This window comes from Phaseolus vulgaris, chromosome 1 (genome assembly GCF_000499845.2).
Source record: "Phaseolus vulgaris cultivar G19833 chromosome 1, P. vulgaris v2.0, whole genome shotgun sequence".
NCBI lineage: Eukaryota > Viridiplantae > Streptophyta > Magnoliopsida > Fabales > Fabaceae > Phaseolus > Phaseolus vulgaris.
This window is the reverse complement of record NC_023759.2, coordinates 17,865,300-17,885,069: the sequence shown is the minus strand read 5'-3', so window position 1 is coordinate 17,885,069 and position 19,770 is coordinate 17,865,300. Positions and strand designations below refer to the sequence as shown.

Genomic DNA, 19,770 nt, shown 5'->3' with positions numbered 1-19,770 from the left:
CAATCTCTCTCCCGTGTTTTCTGCCTTTTAATTAATTAACATAAATGTTGATGAGGAGTTGCATTTATAGAATATATTAGTTTTCATTAGTGAAGGAGTTTTTTTTCTTATCAAATAGTTAAGGACTTTTAATAATTAAAAACCATACCGTTTATTTAATTTAATATTCTGAAGCAACATTAATGAAACATGTCAAAACTATTTCATAAGAGAAGTATCAAGTTTAAATAAAACAATGCTATTATAGACGTCAACATATGCATTGTATGTTTAAATATCACTTTAAGCAAATCGAATTGCTTAATAAAATGTTGATAAAAAAGAAATTTAGTTTCATTTAATTGGAAAGTTAAAACAAAATTCAATTTGCTCTCATTGAAGCTATTTTCTCTGTTTTGCTTTCGGTAAGGTTTTGATTTAACATCAATAGCAATTTAGTTGAAGTTTGCCAAATCCAATACAAAAGTAAGGCATGGGAGTGAAAAAAGGCATGAAATAAGGTGACGTAAAATAATGTGGTATTACCCCAAGATGAATATTTGTTTTACCCTCAGCTGATGTTGAGAATGAGTTAAACTCACTTTTTAAAGCATGTTTTTCTATATGATCAAAGCATGGGGTGTGAATGAATGGCATAATAATGCGTGCACATGCACGTGAGAGTACACATGCTGCCCACTGTTCTTGGTAGACAGAAATTTATGCTGATTTTGGGAGTAGAAGGAGACAAATCCAATCCTGAATACACTTCTAATGTGCTATGTCCAGAATAAAGACGATTACAAAAAAGATATTGTTGATAAAAATACAACACTATAAAAATAGGGAGAACTTAAAATATCTGAATTTTATGGAGGAAGATTTGGTCAAGAACTAAAACATTTGGCCACGAACAATTCATCCATGGATCGTCCAATAAGTCAAGATACACTTTCCATCTTTTCAAGATTCAAAGACATTGTAGATGGACAAATTGGGAACTGTAGTGAAGTGTGATCAGCATCCATCTAATCAAGATATGTTTGTGCTACAGTGCACGTGCCATTGTGCACTGAAAAAACAAATCTAATTGGTGTAGCAATCTCAAACAAGAACAAGCACTTTGATGGAATGTTAGTTCATTAAACGTATATTAACGTATATGTAATAACTAAGGCAAGAGTCCTCCCCTTTACCCCCTCAATGAGTCTAATAAATGAATTTCATTCAAGAAAATAGAGTATCAGATACTTAAAACACAGATTTCACACTATCAGTAAGTATCATATTAATAAGAAATTATTGAAATAAGTGTTTTGAAATAAGTGTGTGCAAGTGTAAATGCTTAGTTACAACCATGGGTGGCGCTATCTTATCTATACATAATGTAAAAATACAATCAGGTGGTCAAAACTTTAATTTTAAACATAATTCTACATGTGACAGTAGCATTTGTCATTCCCTGTTTTGTCTATATATTTATGAAATCCACACATGATATAGAAATGTGAAGAAACATTATCAAGTCATTTGATCTTTTATTCCACATAGGAAAATGTTGACATTCAGCATATTGATTGGTAAGTTATGAAGTGTACAACAACTTAAAGCAACTTTTTTTTACTGTATCAAGGTTTGTTGTTGGGCTTTCTCGACAGAATTCCTCAGCAAGGATATTACTTGAGCTGGGTCAGGGGCACCAAACACTGAACTTCCAGCAACAATGCAATTTGCCCCTGCCGATGCAGCCACCTCTATAGTTGAAGGCCCCAAACCACCATCAACCTGCAATCGAAATTTACCATAATTCAATAGTTGAAAAACTAATATTAATATTATTACTAGTGTTCATGAGCATGCTAACACAACAAGAATTTAAAGTTCGTTTGGATAAACAGATCATTTAAGGACTTGTTTAATAACACTTTTTTCTGGATAAACTTTTGAGAAACCCTTATACAAGGACAAAAATAAATGATCATGTATCTCTTAACTTAGACGTAAATTAATTTAGAGAATACTCTCATTGAGCTTCAAAAATTTGGTTTTAATTGGTATATAAACTAATTTTAAGTTATAAAAAATAATAATTCATTTTACTTTTAATTTTCTACTACAAATTTTTTATTGAGACTAGTATAAAGAGCTTTGTTAAAGTTTTATTTTATTTATAATCGAAGAGGAAGCTAAAATAACTTGTGAACATATCCTGACAAGTTAATTGTATATGCTTTCCGAGATACTTAGACATGTGTATATCATAAGTCCAAATAAAATGTAAATGAGCTCTTCCAAGTGAGATCCTAGTCATCTCTAATCTCCATGGAAGTAACAATAGCACTAAAGGGACGTTTTTTCAAGATATAATAAAAATTCCGGGGAAAGTGAGCTGAGGAATATCACATTTTTCTTGTTTCGTACATGTTTTGGAAATACTCTTCCAAGAATTATTGATTCCAATGAATACAAAATCTTCATGTTTACTTTGCCTCTTATTCTCATGGTGAAAGGTGGGCAATTTTACATTAGGAGGGGAATGGAAGTTACTTTCTTGTAACTACCTCTCCCCAGTCAGTTATTCCGCATTCCACTTTTTTTTATTTTCAATTAAATTATACTTTTTCTGAAATTACTAAATGTCAACCAAACATGTTGATGGGGATATTATTCCTAGGCATAATAATATCCTTGGAAAAATTATTCTTTTGAATGGATTATTACCACGAAACAAACACAGCCTTAGAAATAATGTTAAATGGATAGTTTTGGTAAGAAACCAATATATAAAATAAGTTGAAAATGCAAAGGCAACTATGACAAGTGTAGAAGATACAAGAGAGGAAAAAGAGACCTTAGACAACTCAACAGCAGAGGGACACGTGGATACTGATCTAAACGAGGAAAGGAAAGTGCAAGGCCCAAAGTAACTAATTCTAGGCTGAAGCATTTTGAAAGGTTTAGACACTAGTATATAGAATTCGGTTAGAGGACAGCGAGGGGATGCGCATGACTGAATTGTGATCTTCTAATTCTATTCTCATCTAGTATTTTCTATGTCTGTACTGCTACCGTGAGGTAGCATTCCTCATTTTAATTCATATCCATCTTACGTAATAATACTTTCAGAGATCCCTGTTCCATATACATTCTTTTGCAGGTTCATTGGTACTGTTACATTTGGTGCTTTCCTTGAACTTTTTCCATGGCAAAAAAGACACTGTTGAAGGAATTATATCCAGATGTGAAACATATCTTGAAAGTTTTGGATGCTCATGAGAAGGAATATTCTACGCATTTTGAAACGGTTGAATCTGTTGTTGATATTCTGCTAAAGCAGATTTCAGATTTGCAATCTTCAATGCTCTTCACATCCATTTCGGTTTTGCAATGTTAAGCTTGATTGTCTGCGTTTCGACAATGCTGATGTTCACCAGTGGATTTTTAAGGTTGAATGATTTTTCAATTGCTATTACACATATGTTGATCAATGCTTAACAATTGTTGTGATTCACTACGACAAGGATTGAGTTCCTTGGTATCAGATGATGACTACCACTGATCCATTTCATTCTCGGATTGCTTTTACTTGAGTACTTGAGCTGGAATTTGGAAACTCTCCATATGAGTGTCCTCAATCTCACTTGTTTAAGTTGACTTAAGTCGGGTCAGTTCATGAATATTATGTCCAATTCACAACTCTAGCAAATAGGATTACCTCCGAAGCATTATTGGACTGTTTGTTTGTGTTCTCAAACTGGATATTAGGCAGATATAATTTCCCAGGCCCCAACTACTATGATTCGATCTGTGTCATAGGCCAAACTATATGAAGAGAAGTATGTGCCCAGAAACACATTATTCCTCCAGCTATTTTCCCAAAACACAAGCCTCAATACCATCAACCTACCGGTTTCTCAAACCATTAAGTCCACTAATCTACCACCCCTTCTTCCAAGCCCCCACTGTAATTAGTCCAAAATCTTCAAATGTTAAACAAATTACACTTGTCATGAAAAATTCTCTCCTAGTCATAGATACACAAATAAACAGTATTTGCTTCTGCACTTAGAAGATGGTGCAAGCGGAGAGCTACAACCACATCCCCCTGACATGATCCTACTTTGGAAATTGACATTCAATAGGAGCATCACTCTTACAATGCTTTGTGTTAGATACTATTAGATATTATTAAATATTATTAGATATTGTTACATATTTCTATCAATGTAAAGGGCTTAACCCATATTTTTTGTATGTTTTTTCTCTATATAAACATAACCCTATGTGTTCAATATACACAAAGGGATTTATCCTATTTTTCCTTTTCCTTTATTTTAATACTTTGGAATGGTCCTCTAGTCTCGACACAATGAAATTCCAGGGCTCTATCAATGGTATGTTGGTTTTACTCAACAGTAATAGTTCACATAATTTCATGCAGCCAAGACTAGTCCACTGCTTCATATTGCCAATAGAACCTATTCCTAGTTTTCAAGTTTTGGTTGGGAATGACAACTCATTGGTAGCTGAGGGTTTGTGGAAGATTTGGAAGTGAAAATTCAAGGGCATTCCTTGAAGCTCCCTATATACCTTCTGCCAGTAGCTGGGGCAGACTTGGTGTTAGGTGTTGCTAGGTTAGCAACAATCGGACTCCAGATCTCAGATTAAAGCAATGTATCTCTGAAGTCTGTTTGGGTAATCAATTCATTACCTTACATGGTGAGAAACCTAAACTCCCTAGTCAAGCACATTTCAATAATCTCCAAAGGATGCATCACATTCATGCTGTTGCTGAGTTATTTACTTTGCAGTATACTCTACCTGATGTTACTCAGGTTCATAGGCTACACTTTCCTATCGATATGGAGTCTGAATTAGCAATCTTGCTACACACATACAGAGAGGTATTTTCCACGCTGTGTGGATTACCTCCCAGTAGATCTTAAAATCATACTATTCCTCTTATGTCAAGTATGGGTCGTGTTAAGGTAAGACCTTATAGGTATCTACATAGCAAAAATCAACAAATAGAAGCCATGATCCAAGACATGTTGCAAGAAGGAATCATTGTGTTAAACACTTGGGAGATTTTGCACTAATTATAGGGCCTTGAATGCTATCACAATTAAGGATAGTTTCCCAATACTTAATGAATTGATTGGAGCTTAGTATTTTTCCAAGTTGGATCTTCGATCAAAAAATCATCAAATATTGGTGAGAGGGCAAGACAACACAAAATTGTTATCGGACCCACCAAGGCCATTATGAATGGTTGGTCATGCCTTTTGGGTTTACCAATACATTTCAATTTATGATGAATGATATCTATAGGAGATTGCTAAGAAATTTTTTCTTGGTGTTTTTTTATGACATTTTGGTGTAAAAGCCCTTCATGGACTTCTCTCCTTCAGCCTTTAGTTAGTCTTGCAACTCTTAAACAAACACCAGCTTTTTTCCAAGTTGTCTAAATGCTCCTTTTGCCTCCAAGAACTAAATTATTTGGGACAATGTTTCTGGCAGAGGAATGGCAAAGGATAAAGATAAGGTTCAGGCAATTGGCGCCTATCTCAATAAATATTCAACAACTGAGGTTTTCTTGGTCTCACGAGTTACTGCAGATGATTTATCAAAGGCTATGCAGTTTTGGATGCTGCACTTACTAATTTGCTTAAGGATAGTTTTATGTGGGATAGTGGCACAACGACAACTTTTGCAGAACTAAAATCTTCCATCACTCTGCTCTATTCTTACTCTCCCCAACTTCTCTAGGCCATTTATTTAGGAAACAAATGCCTCTAGATTGGGTGTTGGTGCAATGTTGAGTCAAAACCATCATCGAAGAGCATTCTTTTCTGAGAAATGAAATTCTAGCATGCAAAAACAGTTCGCCTATACTGGAGAACTTTATGCTATCATTGAAGTTATTGCCAAGTTTATTCTTGGCCATAGTTTGTGATTAGAACAAATCACAAAAGCCTCAAAAGTTTGACAGATTAGGCAGTTCAAGCACCTGAGCAGCAGAAATGGCTACAGAAGCTGTTAGGCTATGACTTCACAATTGGATGCAAACCAGGGAGAGAAATATAGCTGTCAATTCCTTGTCTAGATCCTTTTTCATGGCCTGGTGCCAAACTAGATTTCAGTTTGTATCAGTTTTAAAAGAGGCCATTGTTGTAGACCCTAAAATAAAATCTATTATGGCCTTGTGATGGGAAAACAGACCCCCTCATCCCAATTATTCAGTCCATGATCAATTGTTGAACTGGAAAGATCAATTGGTTGTTCCCTCGGATCACATTCTCATTAAAAAGATTTTGAATGAGTGTCACAGTTCATTGATAGGTGGACATGACAGGTTCACTAGGACCCTGTTTTGAATAAATGCTCAATTTTACTGGCGCAAACATGAGGACATCAAGCACTATATTCAGACTTGTCTAGTTTGCCGGCAAGCCAGGACGAACACAACACTGCCTTCGGGACTACTACAACCTCCCCCAAATTCCCAAGCAAATATGGGAAGATTTAGCCATGGATTTCATCACAGGACTTCCACCATCCAATGACTACAGAGTGATCATGGTTGTTATTGATAGGTTATCAAAATATGTTCATTTCTCTACACTGAAATCTGAGTATTCCAGTAAACAAGTAGCAAAAACAAACAATATCAAGGTCTATGGGTTTCCTAAGACAATTGTATCAAACAGTTATAAGGTTTCTACTAGCGAATTTTGGCAGCAATTGTTCAAGTTGAGTGGCACAAAGTTGAATATGACTACAATTATGCCATCCACAATCAGATGGGCAGTCTAAAACATTGATAAATGCTTGGAAATGTATCTCTGATGCTTTACTTATGACTCATCTAGGGATTGGGCTATGTTGCTACCTTGGGCTGAATATTGGTATAATATTGCCTATCATCATTGCGGTGGTTTGACACCTTTCGAGGTGTTGGTGTATGGAAGAGATCCTCAGTCGGTGAAATATGTCCCTGATTCAAAAGATCCTATTCTGGTTCTAGACCAGCTCATTACAAAAGGATGTTGTCCTTGGTAAGTTATAGAGGAACTTGAACAAAGCCCAAGACCATATGAAAACATATGCTGATGAAAGGAGGAAATACTTTGATATGCAAGTAGGGAATACTGTGCTGGTGAACTTGCAACCTTATCGGCAACATTCACTGGCTCTTAGGAAGAACCAAAAATTAGTTTTAAGGTATTTTGGGCCCTTTTCACTTGCAGAGAGAATAGGACAAGTTGCTTTTAGATTATTATTGCCCCCTGTAGCAAATATGCACTATGATTTTAACTGTTCGCAGTTGAAAATGTGCAAAAGGGATCACTCTACTCCTGATATAGAATTCGGTTAGAGGAGAGAAAGCAGATATGCATGACTGAGTTCTGATTTATCTCTGGGGACCATTATATTCTCATAATAGTTTTTCCTATCTCTGTACTGCTAATATGAGGTCGCCTTCCTCATTGTAATTCATATCCATCTTGAGTAATAATACTTACAGAGATTCCTATTCCATATTAATTCTTTTGTGGGTTCATTGGTACTGTTGCAGCAACAAGAAATAAATAAAAGATCATGTTTGTTTGTCCTAATAAGTGACAAGAATATAAAAAATTAAAATTCAAAAGATTTAACATGTTCAAGAATCAAGCAAGCAAAAAATCTCAATTATCTAATATGTATAAAACCATTACGAAAATATGAATCTAACTTAGAACGAAAGAAGTCAGTCAAAAAAATAGGCTGAGATACCTCAATGTCAAGCGATGGATACTTCTTCCTAAGCATACGTACCTGGTTTGACAATTCAAATGAAAGAAAAAGAATTAATGAAAAAATAAATAAAACTAGTATAATTGACAAGAGTTGTCAGCCATATGAGCATAGCATAAGAAAGAGTGGTGATACTTTATCCATCATCTCTGGCATAAACTTTTGTCCTCCAAATCCAGGTTCTACAGTCATCACAAGGACCATTTCCACAGGATTTTCAGCTTCCACCTGTGAAAAGAACAAAGATTACACAAGAAGAAAACACCCCCTCTAGAGACTAAGAACTTCAGGTCAGAGATATTATCTAATCTCTATTTTATGCACACAGACACAATATTCACAGAAGATAAAAGATGATAACAAAATCCAGCTATACAGGTATGACCGTGTGAGAACCGAAGGAGAAAAATATTTACCAGAGGAAAGACCTCTTCAATGGGGGTCCCAGGCTTTAACGATACCCCGGGCCTCATGCCATGTGACTTAATTCTTTGGATAAGTTCTTTCCAGTCATCTATCCACAAGAACCACTTTTAAGAAGGTAGACAACAAAATATTATATAAAGGTAGGCGGAACAAAACTGCATATGAGGAAGACAAACCAAAGGAAGTATAAGGACAAACTTTTCGATGCCTCTACATGAAATGTAAAACCAGAAGCACCAGCTTTTGCGAAGGGTTCAACATAATCAAGAGGATTTGTAACCATAAGGTGGCAATCCAAATATGCCCTGCAGGATTAATGGTTAGTGACTAAAATGCACCCTATATCATGTAAAGAAGCAAAAAATAAAATAAAATTGTCTAGATCAGTGAAAAAGGAAGACTGTTACTTTGTGTGCTTTCTCAAACTTTCAATAACTGGAGCGCCAATAGTTAAATTGGGGACAAAATGCCTGAACGAAATAGAAGAAAATGGGGAAAAGAAAGGAAATATGTTCAGTAATTTCATGACCAATCGCTCACACATAAAGATAGTAAAGTTCAATAATAAACAAAATTAAGCACACATGAGGGGACTCTAGATCATCCATAAGACCAAGTCAAGTTGAACAAAATTCACTTCACACACCCTTGCAAGCAGAACCTTGAAAGATAGTTGTTTATTGCCAAGCTCTACAGAGTTTGCCTAAATTTCATTCAATTAGATGATCATCCAACTCAATATAACCATAGTTAAATACCCATATTGTCCCATAACATGTCACTTTCGTAATGAAAGCAATTAGCCGTTCTGCCTAATGTCAATAATAGAGTACAAAAGAATTTATTTGTTTGAAAAACAAAAAATTGGACAACAGGAAGAAAATTATGATTCAATACGAAATCCATCCTCAGAAAAAGGCCTTGAAAATTGAAGATTCTCAGCATCTGCAACATGTTTTATATGATTATTGGGCAAAAACAAAAACTGAGTTACAAACAAATATGCAACAGAGGTATGTAGCATAGATCAAAGTACTTAGCTGGATGCATAAAAAATACTATATAGCCAACAGAATAGGTGAAGATAAAAACTGGGGTAACTAAAGGAAATAATAGCAGACTACAATGCTATACAGGTAGTTGATATTGGGGAAATTTATAGAAGAAAATGCAGCACTGATGATCACAGATGAATACAGCAGCAGAACCTATACTAACGGCACGAGGTTGCTTTGATCCAGTTAGTTATTATGGAACATGAAAGAGTATTGGTATCCACTGTAGCTTATAGGTCAGTCTTATTGACAAGCACATTTTAAAATGCAATATTTTAAATTAATTATACCTCTACACATACAATGAGATCATTCACCATTCAACAAAAATTCTTATCGCTGGTGCTATAGTAAATGTGTGATTGTGTTCCCATTTCAGTCTCCCTTCCTCACATTCAGAGAAACTAACATGCCTGGGAAAATTTGATAGATCCATGTTCAACGGAGGTTGAATGGTTTTACAGACACACCTTAAGACTGTTGTTACCTTAGAGAACTCTTAACTGAATAAATTAAAGTGTATATGGTATATACTATTCAAAGAGCTACAAACAAACTAATAAACTAACACCTTACTCAAATTCATTGTTATAAATATAGAAGAAAATTAACACAAAAATGTGACAGGAAGTCCCACAGATTATTAACAGGCCACAAAACTTGAAATGTTATCAGGTAAAAGAACTAACAAGTACTACCCCTTTATCTTTCCACACGGATAAATTAACTGGACAAAACAACAAAAGGGAATGAACTGAAATGCAACTTAAAATCCCATTTAATTTGAGGCAATGACAATCTGAGTAGTGAGGGGCAAAGTCAGCAGCATAAGCAAAGCAAGAGAGTAATTTCCTTACCCATCCTGCAAATAAACCAAAAATGAAAAACATCAGGAGCCATGGCAGCTGACAAAATAAAATATTCGCAATCAGATAAACGACTAGATTCAGAACTCAGTAACAATGACACATTCTTTCAAACTTGGTTAACAAATAACAAAATAAGACATAATTGCAAAAGATAAAGATTGCATGCAATAGAAGAAAACAAATGTCTAGAGATCCTTTCCCAGCATTTTTCTTGGGCATAATTACGGGATCATGAACACATTTTGAGTTCTGTAAACTTGAAGTTCGACATTTCCCGAAGGATGTTAGATATTCTACACCGTATAGTGATATGATCGAACTAGGGTATATAATAGAACAAAATTGTACGAAAATAAGAAGAATACCATGATGTCCATGTGAAGCCAATCGGCGCCAAAGTCGAGCATGCGGTGAGCCTCGGAAGCCAAATTGGCGAAGTCGGAAGAGAGCATGGAAGGAGCAATTTTGGGAGTCACAGCCATTCTATGCTTCTCTCTCAGGTACGGACGGAGCAAACGGGAAGATGAAAAGAAAACGACTTTCTCTTATTCGCGATTGGGGGTTAGGTAGGTGCTGCTTAACAGTAACGCTATGCTTTGACTTTTACTTCTTGGAACCAAATTTTGACGCTCCCATTCACTTGGATTTGGATTATAGGTGGTTCAAAACTTATAAAAAAAGTAACACAAAATTTATTAAATAAAGTTCAAATTTAGTGTTAATTAACCACCATCAAATATGATTTTTTCCTACAATTACTTTCCTATCCTCCTCTATTTTCACTAATTTTTATTATAAAATATTTAACAACTTTTATTATAAAGTATTTAACAAGTTTTTAAAAGAAAATGTTTTACAATTTTATAATAACAAAAACTAAAAAAATCGATGCAAATCTAATAGTAAAATAGTAGTATAGGTTAGATTTTATATTAAGTTTAAACTAAATCATATTGAAAACTTTTATATCTAGTTTGAGAAATATTTGATATGAAATAAGTTTACACATACGGTATGATTGGAGTTATTTGTGAGGATAATTCTCTTAATAAAAGTTATATATAAATAGTAAATAGTTATCGGACATTTTGTTTTTTTATAGTTCTAATTTAATTTTGTAATTCTTGATCAATATTTAATATATTTCTCAGAATTTTTTTATTTTTTTATCCTTTCTTTCTATTTTTAGTTCTTTTGAGTGCAATAGATTCCACAACTACGATTATCACATCAATTAGTATCAGTTAGTACAATTTTGCAATTCCAATGACGAACGTCACTCGCAATGTAATAATGATAAAAATTTGGAAGAATGGGTTACAACTAGATTAGAAGCTCATATGGGGGGATTTAGTAGGATCTTTATAAAAGACTTTGGGAATGAAAGAAACTTTAGAAAAAAAGTTCAAACATCCTATAATTTTAATTAACTGCTAAAAAAAACAAGTATAAAATATGATCAAGCTTGTTTGAAAAACAATAATTTAAATTTCACAACATATCAGATTACTTAGTATCAACCAGTACGATTTTGGAACATTTTAGTGGCGGATGTAATTCATAACACAACAATAATAAAAGATTTGGCACAATGGGTCACAGCTGGATTAGAAGCTCGTCTGGCAGAATTATAGGGGTCTTTACAAAAAACTTGGGGGAGTCTTTGAAAGAAACTATTATAACAAAAGTCTAACACCTATGATTTAATTAAGTTCTAAAACTAGTCAAGTATAAAACTTGATCATGCTTTGTATGAAAGACGATAAATTAAACTCAATAATAGATAATGTAATATGCAAGTGTTTTGTTTGACGGATGATGTGACATTGTGGAGTCCTAACTTCTATATGATGAAAGCATGAACATGATTAGTCAAAAAGAACATAGATTTAAGTTAACATCGTACTACACAAAAACATATAAATATTTATTCTATGTTGTAGTGAATTGTATATTACTTTCGTCTGCCCAAGAGATTCATTAGCAAAAGACAAATTCACATTATAATATCTCTTAAATAAAGAGCTTGTTAGAAATTATGTTTTTTAACTGCAAATAAATGCACATAAGTGCAAGTGATATTTTATTATTCTGTTTTAATTGTTGATTTAATATTTCTAGGTAACTGCTCATAAAATTAGTTAAAGAGTTTGTTACTGCAAATACTATAAATGTAATTGTCAGCAAAGATAATAAAATATCTTCTTCTGATTTATTCAAAAAACCAACAATTGGTATCAGAGCTATCTTCTTGAGGGATCTATGAGGTTAGTAGAGTGCATCAATGGAAGGAGGTTTCAATTTTTCAACAATGGTACCACCTGTTTTTGATGGAGACAATTATCAAATGTGGGTTGTTCGTATGGAGACCTATCTACAAGCATTGGATTTATGGGAAGCTGTAGAAGAGGAAATTCAGTCCCTTCCAGAAAACCCTACTGTGGCACAAATAAAATCACAGAAGGAAAAGAAGATGAAAAGATCAAAGGCAAAAGCATGTCTATTTGCAGCTGTATCTCCTATGGTATTCACAAGGATAATGTCCTTGAAGTCAGCAAAAGAAATTTGGGATTACCTCAAGGCAGAATATGAAAGTGATGAGAGGATTTGTGGAATGCAAGTGCTGAATCTAATCAGGGAGTTTGAACTGCAAAGAATGGAGAGTCAAAATCGTAAAAGAGTACTCTGACAGACTTCTAAGCATTGCCAACAAAGTGAGGTTGCTTGGATCTGTGTTAAAAGATTCAAGAATTGTGGAAAAACTACTTGTAACGGTTCTAGAGAGGTTTGAAGCCACCATAACAACCCTAGAGAACACAAAGGACCTATAAAAAATTTCTCTTGCAGAGCTCTTAAATGCTTTACAAGCACAGGAATAAAGAAGAGCCATGAGACAAGATGGAGCAATAGAAGGAGCCTTAACAACCAAACATGAAGGTGGCTGGAGAAACAAAGGTAGCAAGATCAAGCAGAACCAGCAAGAAAATGGAGAAGTTGTTGCACACAATAACAACAAAAGGAGAAATTACCCTCCTTGTAAGCATTGCAACAAATTAGGCCATCCACCATTTAAGTGTTGGAGAAGACCTGATGCTAAGTGCAACAAGTGCAATCAACTTGGGCATGAAGCAGTCATTTGTAGAAACCAAAGTGAGCAACAAGAGGTAAACCAAAGTGAGCAACAAGATGTAAATGCTCAATTTGCAAATGAGGAGGAGGATGTACTTTTTGTTGCAACTGGTTTCTCCAACAATATTTCAAGTGCATCTTGGCTAATTGATAGTGGATGCACAAATCACATGACTTATGACAAAAAACTTTTCAAGGAGTTGAAGCCTTCAAAAATCACAAAGGTCAAGATAGGCCATGGGGGTCACATTTCAGTAAAAGGAATAGGAACCATTGTTGTAACAACACATTCAGGTACTAAAACTATTATTGATGTGTTATATGTGTTGAAGATGGTTGCTGCCCTCTTCAAGACTGTGTTTGATGAAGACTTATATGTAGAGTTTGATGAAGACTTGTATGTACTTTTCATGTATTTTTGCCTTGCTTTAAGTATGTCTTAGTTAGTGCTTAGAGGTTGTCTAAGAGTGGGCTTTTTGCTGAGTAACTCACCTCATAACCACTGGCCATGTGATAAGAACAAGCATAAGTTTTCTTAAACTGTTTTTCACATGTTTTACAAAAAACACGTTTACTGCATAAAAATAAATCTGTTCTTTTCTAAATAAACAGATTCATTTTTTCTCACTGATGCCTTGGCTCAGTCTTGTAAAAATTAGATTTTGTGCATCAGGTATTTTGACTAAGTCTTCTTCTTTTCAAAACGACTGAGTTTTAAATTGTTAAACTTTCTCTGTTTTCGTTTTGAAAAATAAATCTGTTCATCTGTAAATGAATAGATTCTTTTTGCCTCTGGTGCCATGTCAAGCTTAAACGTTTTTCAGTTTTATCTCAGCACCAGAATGGTTGACTAAGTCTCCTCACTTAACAAATTCTCTAACTGCTTTTGAAAATAAATCAGTTCATTTTATAACAGCTTTAACTGTTTTTCAAAATTCTGTTATAAGCTGGCTTTCTATAAAATGCAAACTTGTTTTCTGAGTTAAATAACAATTCAAACAATTCATACATTTGCAAAAACAAGTTTTGACAGCAGAGAGTTAAGTGTTTACAAAGGATTAGCATTTGTTCTTCAAAGATTTCAAAAATCACAAAGTGCTTGTTCTTGGTTTGGTTCCAAAAGCTTGGTGTGAGGTGCAGCTACTGTTCTAGCAATCTTGCCTACTGGTTTAAGGCAGATCTGTGTATCCTCAATCAGGTGTAGTCGTTTCACATCTCTTTCCTGTAATAGTTTGGTTGAACACTCTTCTTGATAGGTGTTCTTGAAGAGTGGGTGTGTGTATGCTGAAATAGGTTTTTTCAGCAAGAGTACCTAAGTTCTTGTAGGTTTCAAGAACAGTGGGAATTGTACTTGGTTGTACTGTGTGTTAGTGATTTCCACCTGTTGTTGGTGAAGACTGAATGTAGCTCAGGTTGAGTGAACCAGTATAATTGCTTGTGTTCATTCTCTCTCTCTCTCTGCAATTTCGTTTCTGCATAATTGATAAAACAGCAAAGAAATAAATCTGTTCAATTGAAAATAAATCTGTTCTTTCTGGGCACTGCGCATACTATTCTTGATTTCTGAAAAAGGTGTTTGAATCTGATAAGAACATATGTAATCTGCTAAAAACCATTGAAACAGATTGACTGTGAAAGGCTGTTCAAGAAACTGCAAATGCTATTAATTGAATCTTAAACAAATTGCTTAAAGTTGAAACTTGCTGTTCTATGATTCATTGTTCTTAATTTCTGGAAAATTGCTTGACATCAAGAAGAACACTCATAGTCTGTTAAAAGCCACTGGAACAGCTTGTTTGCAAAGGTCACTCAATTAATTAGCATGCTATCAATTGAACCTTAATCACTTGCTTGAAATTGAAGCTTGCTGTTTTGTGTTTCACTGTTTTTTCAAATCTGATATTTGTGTGTGTGCTGCTGGAAATTCTCACTACATAATCTTGTGATTAACCTTGCTGAATTAAAAGCTTTTCAAACAAAAATAGTGCTGAAATAAATCTGTTCATTTTCACATAAATCGATTTATTTTCTGTAAAACTGTGTTAAACACTGTTTCTGCGAGAAAGTTTTAAAAGGTCAATTCACCCCCCCTCTTGAACTTTGGCACTATTAAACCCAACAATATGTACCTAACATAGACCAAAACTTATTGAGTGTTGGTCAGTTGCTACAAAAAGGCTTCAAGGTGTTGTTTGAAGATAACCACTGTTTGATCAAGGATGTTACAGGACAAGATTTGTTCAAGGTACAAATGAGAGGCAAAAGTTTTTCATTAGATCTATTTCAGGAGGAGCTGACTGGTCAAGGACTTCTCAAGATGCAAAAATCTGAAATGGAAGATGATCCACCAATTAAAGGCAATTGATTACTCTCTGACATATATCATAGATGTAACGTTGCAATATGTGAACCTGTGGATCACAAAGAACTTGTTGATCACAAAGAAGTTATCAATAACCCAAAGGCGGAAAAGACAATGGAGGAAGAGGTGTATATGATTGCGAAGAACAAAACTCGGGAGCTTGTTGACATACCTCGAAATAGAAAGGTACATCAAATGGATGTCAAGTCAACATTCATAAATGGATTTCTTGAAGAGGAAATTTCTGTTGAGCAACTTAAAGGTCTCATTGTGGAAGGAAAAGAAGACAAAGGCTATCTTATCAACTTAGGCTTTGACAAAAGTCTTTTAGAATCTGCACCTTATGTCAAATCAAAAGGTGTTGAATGGAGATTAAGCAAAGCGAGGATGAAAAAAAATAAAAATTGTAGATTTATTTACCAAGTCACTTCCAACCAACAAGTTTGAGTTCTCAAGACAGAAGATTGGAATTTGCAGTTCAAAAATCAAGGAGGAGTGTTGGAAATTCTGTTTTTTAACAGCAAATAAATGCACATAAGTGCAAGTGATATTTTATTATTCTGTTTTAATTGTTGATTTAATATTTCTAGGTAACTGCTCATAAAATTAGTTAAAGAGTTTGTTACTGCAAGTACTATAAATGTAATTGTCAGCAAAGATAATACAATATCTTCCTCTGATTTATTCAAAAAACCAACAGAGCTAAAGCTTCTTTTTCTTCAACAATTCCCTAAGCAATACATTGTCAACTCTGAAAGGATTATCTACTTCGTATGACACTTAACTTTAGTCAAATTCAAGTAAAAGCATACTACCAGAGAAAAAAATAAGTTGATGCAATCCTTGCTTGCATCTTCTTGCTTCTTTTGCTTTGATGTTTTTTTGCGGTTTGATGTAGGAGTTTTATGGATGAAGATTTACGTGAGAAGTGAATGAATTCGATGCATGAAAGTTGAGGCTTAGAAGAGGTGACGCCAACTTCTAAGAAGATCCAAGCTAAACATTCACAAAGGTGCTAACTAGGAGAGAGTTAGGAGACAAGTGAAGCTGAATTTTGGCAGCATTTCATTAGTCTAATCCAAGCTATTTTACAAGGTGATTAACAACTTTATTTATAGTGTTGATTGGTGCTAAATTTCATAAATATTCCTCCACTCATAGCTTAACAGATGGCACTATATAATTGGAGCAAATTCTTTCCATTTCTGGCTTGACAAGTGGTGTGTTGGCATTGGTTTAGAAAACTCTCTATTGAGGTGGAGCCATGTGTCACTCACGCCTTCCATGCCTAGTCCAGCTAGCTTCACACATCCCACATGCCTCCATATGTGACATTCCATCTCACTAGATGCCTTCCATGTCATGCTCCAAGTGTATGGTTTTACCCTAAACGGTCTACGGTTGCATTGGGCCTAAGAGGCCCAATTGTGAATACATGGCCCTTGAAATGACCATAGACGGTCTAGACTTTATAATTTTATTTCATCCTACTCTATTAGGTCTAATGTAAGAATTAATGGCCTTAACAAGAGGGGGTGAATTGTTTAAGGCAAGTTTATCGCAAATACTGGCTAAGAATGAAGATTAATGATGATTTACAGATCAAAGAATCAGATCAACCAGGAAAACAAATTTATTAAAACTGTTATCAGAAAAACAACTGGTTGAAAATATGATTTAATCGATTGTTTATGGCAGCAGAGATAAAATCACAAGTCAAACAGATTTTAAATGAGTGATAGAGAGAAGACCACACAAAAAATTATACTGGTTCACTCCTTACCAGAGCTACATCCAATCCCCAGAAAACCACTGGGTATTTCACTAGGTAACCAACAACAAATTACAACACATCACAACCTCAAAGAGGTGATCTTGCCCACTCAAAAACACACTCTCTCTTTGATTTCAAACACACACAGTTAGAACAACCCTCTGACTTTACAGATACACAATTTACAATAATTCAAACTAAAAAACAATTACAAAAGAGTATGGAATAGATTACACTTTATTACAAGAAATCACAGTTGCTCCTAATCCACTCTTTAACCAAAGCACAATTGAAGGAAATCTTGCTTTCCTGAATCCAAACTTTCACTCAAAATATTTTATGAATATCTTTCTCTCTCTTTCAAATAGGAAGGGTAATCAGCTTTGTAGCTCATCAAACTAGCTGTTTTAATCAGTTAAACATGAGCCAAAACAGTTTGTAACTATCTGAAAACAGATTTAACAGTTTTATGAAAAGCTATTAAGAAATTCAAAAATCAACTGGTTGAAATGTCGATTTAACCAGTTGAATTGGTTTTGATAGTTCAGTCAATCAAAACCAAAACAATTCAAAAGACCCTTCACACAGGCTGAGGAAAAACAACCGATTAAAACGAGAAATCAACAGGTTGTTTTTCACTTAGCTTTGAAAAACATTTTTCTTTTTAAAACCAGATTGATTCAGTTGTGAATTGATTAGGAGTGGATCTAGCAAATTCTAAACAACCTAAAACTAAACCCCAAACACAACTACAAGGTCTTCAAGCTGTCTTCAAGAATTTGGAGGCATCAAAGCTTCATTTTCAGCATTCTCCCCCTATTTGATGAAGATAAATCCATGGGTTGCTTTGGGGAGTTCTGTTTAGAATTTGGCACAACTTGCAATCACAAAAAGATGTGGGTACAAGAGATAATCTATTCCATATATATCAAGTATCACTGAACCAGTTTCCACTAGGTGATTTCCAAAGAGGAACATCAACCAAATTAGTGTGAAAACCAGTTACACACACATACATGCAGTAGTAGAAAAACAACCTGTTAAAAAACAAGATTAACCGGTTAAAATCATCAGAGTTCAGCAGTTTATCATCTACCTAAGCAGTTATCAAACAAAATAAGTGCAGGAATTAGATGATTACAACCCTAAAGTCATTTCTCCCCCTATTTTGTCTTCACAAATAGGATGTAAGAAGGGATAAAAACAACATAAAAAAAAAGAATTTGTTATAAAAGATGTAAATGTGCTTCAATTATCTTTGCCATTCTGCAGTTCAAAAAGTTGGTTTTGCACAACCTTGATTTGTTCATCCAAGGTTTGAAACCTTGTATCCATACTCTGAAACCTTGTGTCACACAACTCATAAAGGCTCCTTTGGATGTTAGCAAAGCTATCCATTCTACTCGCCATAAGTCTTGCAAATGGAGTCATGTATGTAATCCTCTCATCTTCAGTGCAACACTTGGTCCAGCTTCAAAAGCTTCAGCAACAGGTTCATCTCCTATGGCAGCAACTTCATTTTCTTCCTCAGCTTGTGCTCCACTTGATAAGCCATCTTGGTCTCCTCCTTTGCTAATCCATTTACCATTAACTTTGGTAAACCCCATCTTACTTAGGGAACCATTGTTGATTTCACTTGAGGACTTCACAATTTCAGACAACTCATCTTCCAAGTCCACTTTAAAATAATTCAGAAACTTAGAAATCAAAACAACACAAGGGTTGTGGTAATCACTTAACCTTGTAGATTTCTGCATATGATCCTTGAAGATATGGATTCAATTGATCTTTACTTTGTGCATGATACAATATATGAGGACCAGATCTTCTTCTGAAAGTGTGGAGTGATTGTTTCCCCTAGGTGTGAGCATCCAGGAGATGATGAAGGCAGTGAGGCTCTTGTAAAATCGCATTTTGTTAAATTCTTCAACCACTCCTATATTACCTTTGTTGATCCTTAGTCTAGTATACTTCAGCCCAGTTATAGCAGTCCAAACATCATGAAAAATTTCTATGTCTACTCCTTTCACATGAGAGCAAACATTATCACCAACGAATTGAAGATTTGTGTAAAATACTCTTACCAAATTTGGATATATGTTTCCAGACATTTCCAGAAATTTCCATAAATCTTTTCAGCATTTGCTCCTTCAACAAGTTCCTTACTTCCATGAGCTTTTCCTGCTTCATCCAGGAGAAGGAAATCAACTTTGGATTATTACCTTCCTACTTGTCTCATGAAGGTATTTCTCTATTTGCTTTCCTTCTCCAGAGAACCAACTCTCCAAACGTCCTCCCTTTCTTATAACCCTGATTTTCATCCTTTTTGCAGTGAGTGGTGTAAAGTCCATGGAGAAGAGATTGACTTCCAACAAA

At 34.7% G+C, this 19,770-nt stretch overlaps 1 protein-coding gene across 1 annotated transcript; it reads right to left on the bottom strand.

Annotated features, from left to right (window-relative positions):
- Positions 1-1,383: 1,383 nt before the first annotated feature.
- Positions 1,384-10,756, bottom strand: LOC137813708 (ribulose-phosphate 3-epimerase, cytoplasmic isoform). The gene is made up of 8 exons (XM_068616096.1): positions 10,495-10,756; positions 10,118-10,122; positions 8,613-8,675; positions 8,404-8,510; positions 8,196-8,293; positions 7,915-8,007; positions 7,759-7,800; positions 1,384-1,764 (listed from the first exon to the last, which is right to left on the bottom strand). The coding sequence occupies exons 1-8, from the start codon at positions 10,609-10,611 to the stop codon at positions 1,600-1,602; spliced, it is 690 nt and encodes a 229-aa protein (XP_068472197.1). The 5' UTR covers positions 10,612-10,756; the 3' UTR covers positions 1,384-1,599.
- Between the last annotated feature and the right edge of the window lie 9,014 nt (positions 10,757-19,770).

Coding starts and splice junctions, on each gene's coding strand:
- LOC137813708 (XM_068616096.1), bottom strand. CDS start 10,611: ATGGCTGTGACTCCCAAAATTGCTCCTTCCATGCTCTCTTCCGACTTC. Junction 7,801..7,914: donor TGCCAGAGATGATGGATAAA/GTATCACCACTC, acceptor TTGTCAAACCAG/GTACGTATGCTTAGGAAGAA. Junction 1,765..7,758: donor ATCCATCGCTTGACATTGAG/GTATCTCAGCCT, acceptor TTTCGATTGCAG/GTTGATGGTGGTTTGGGGCC.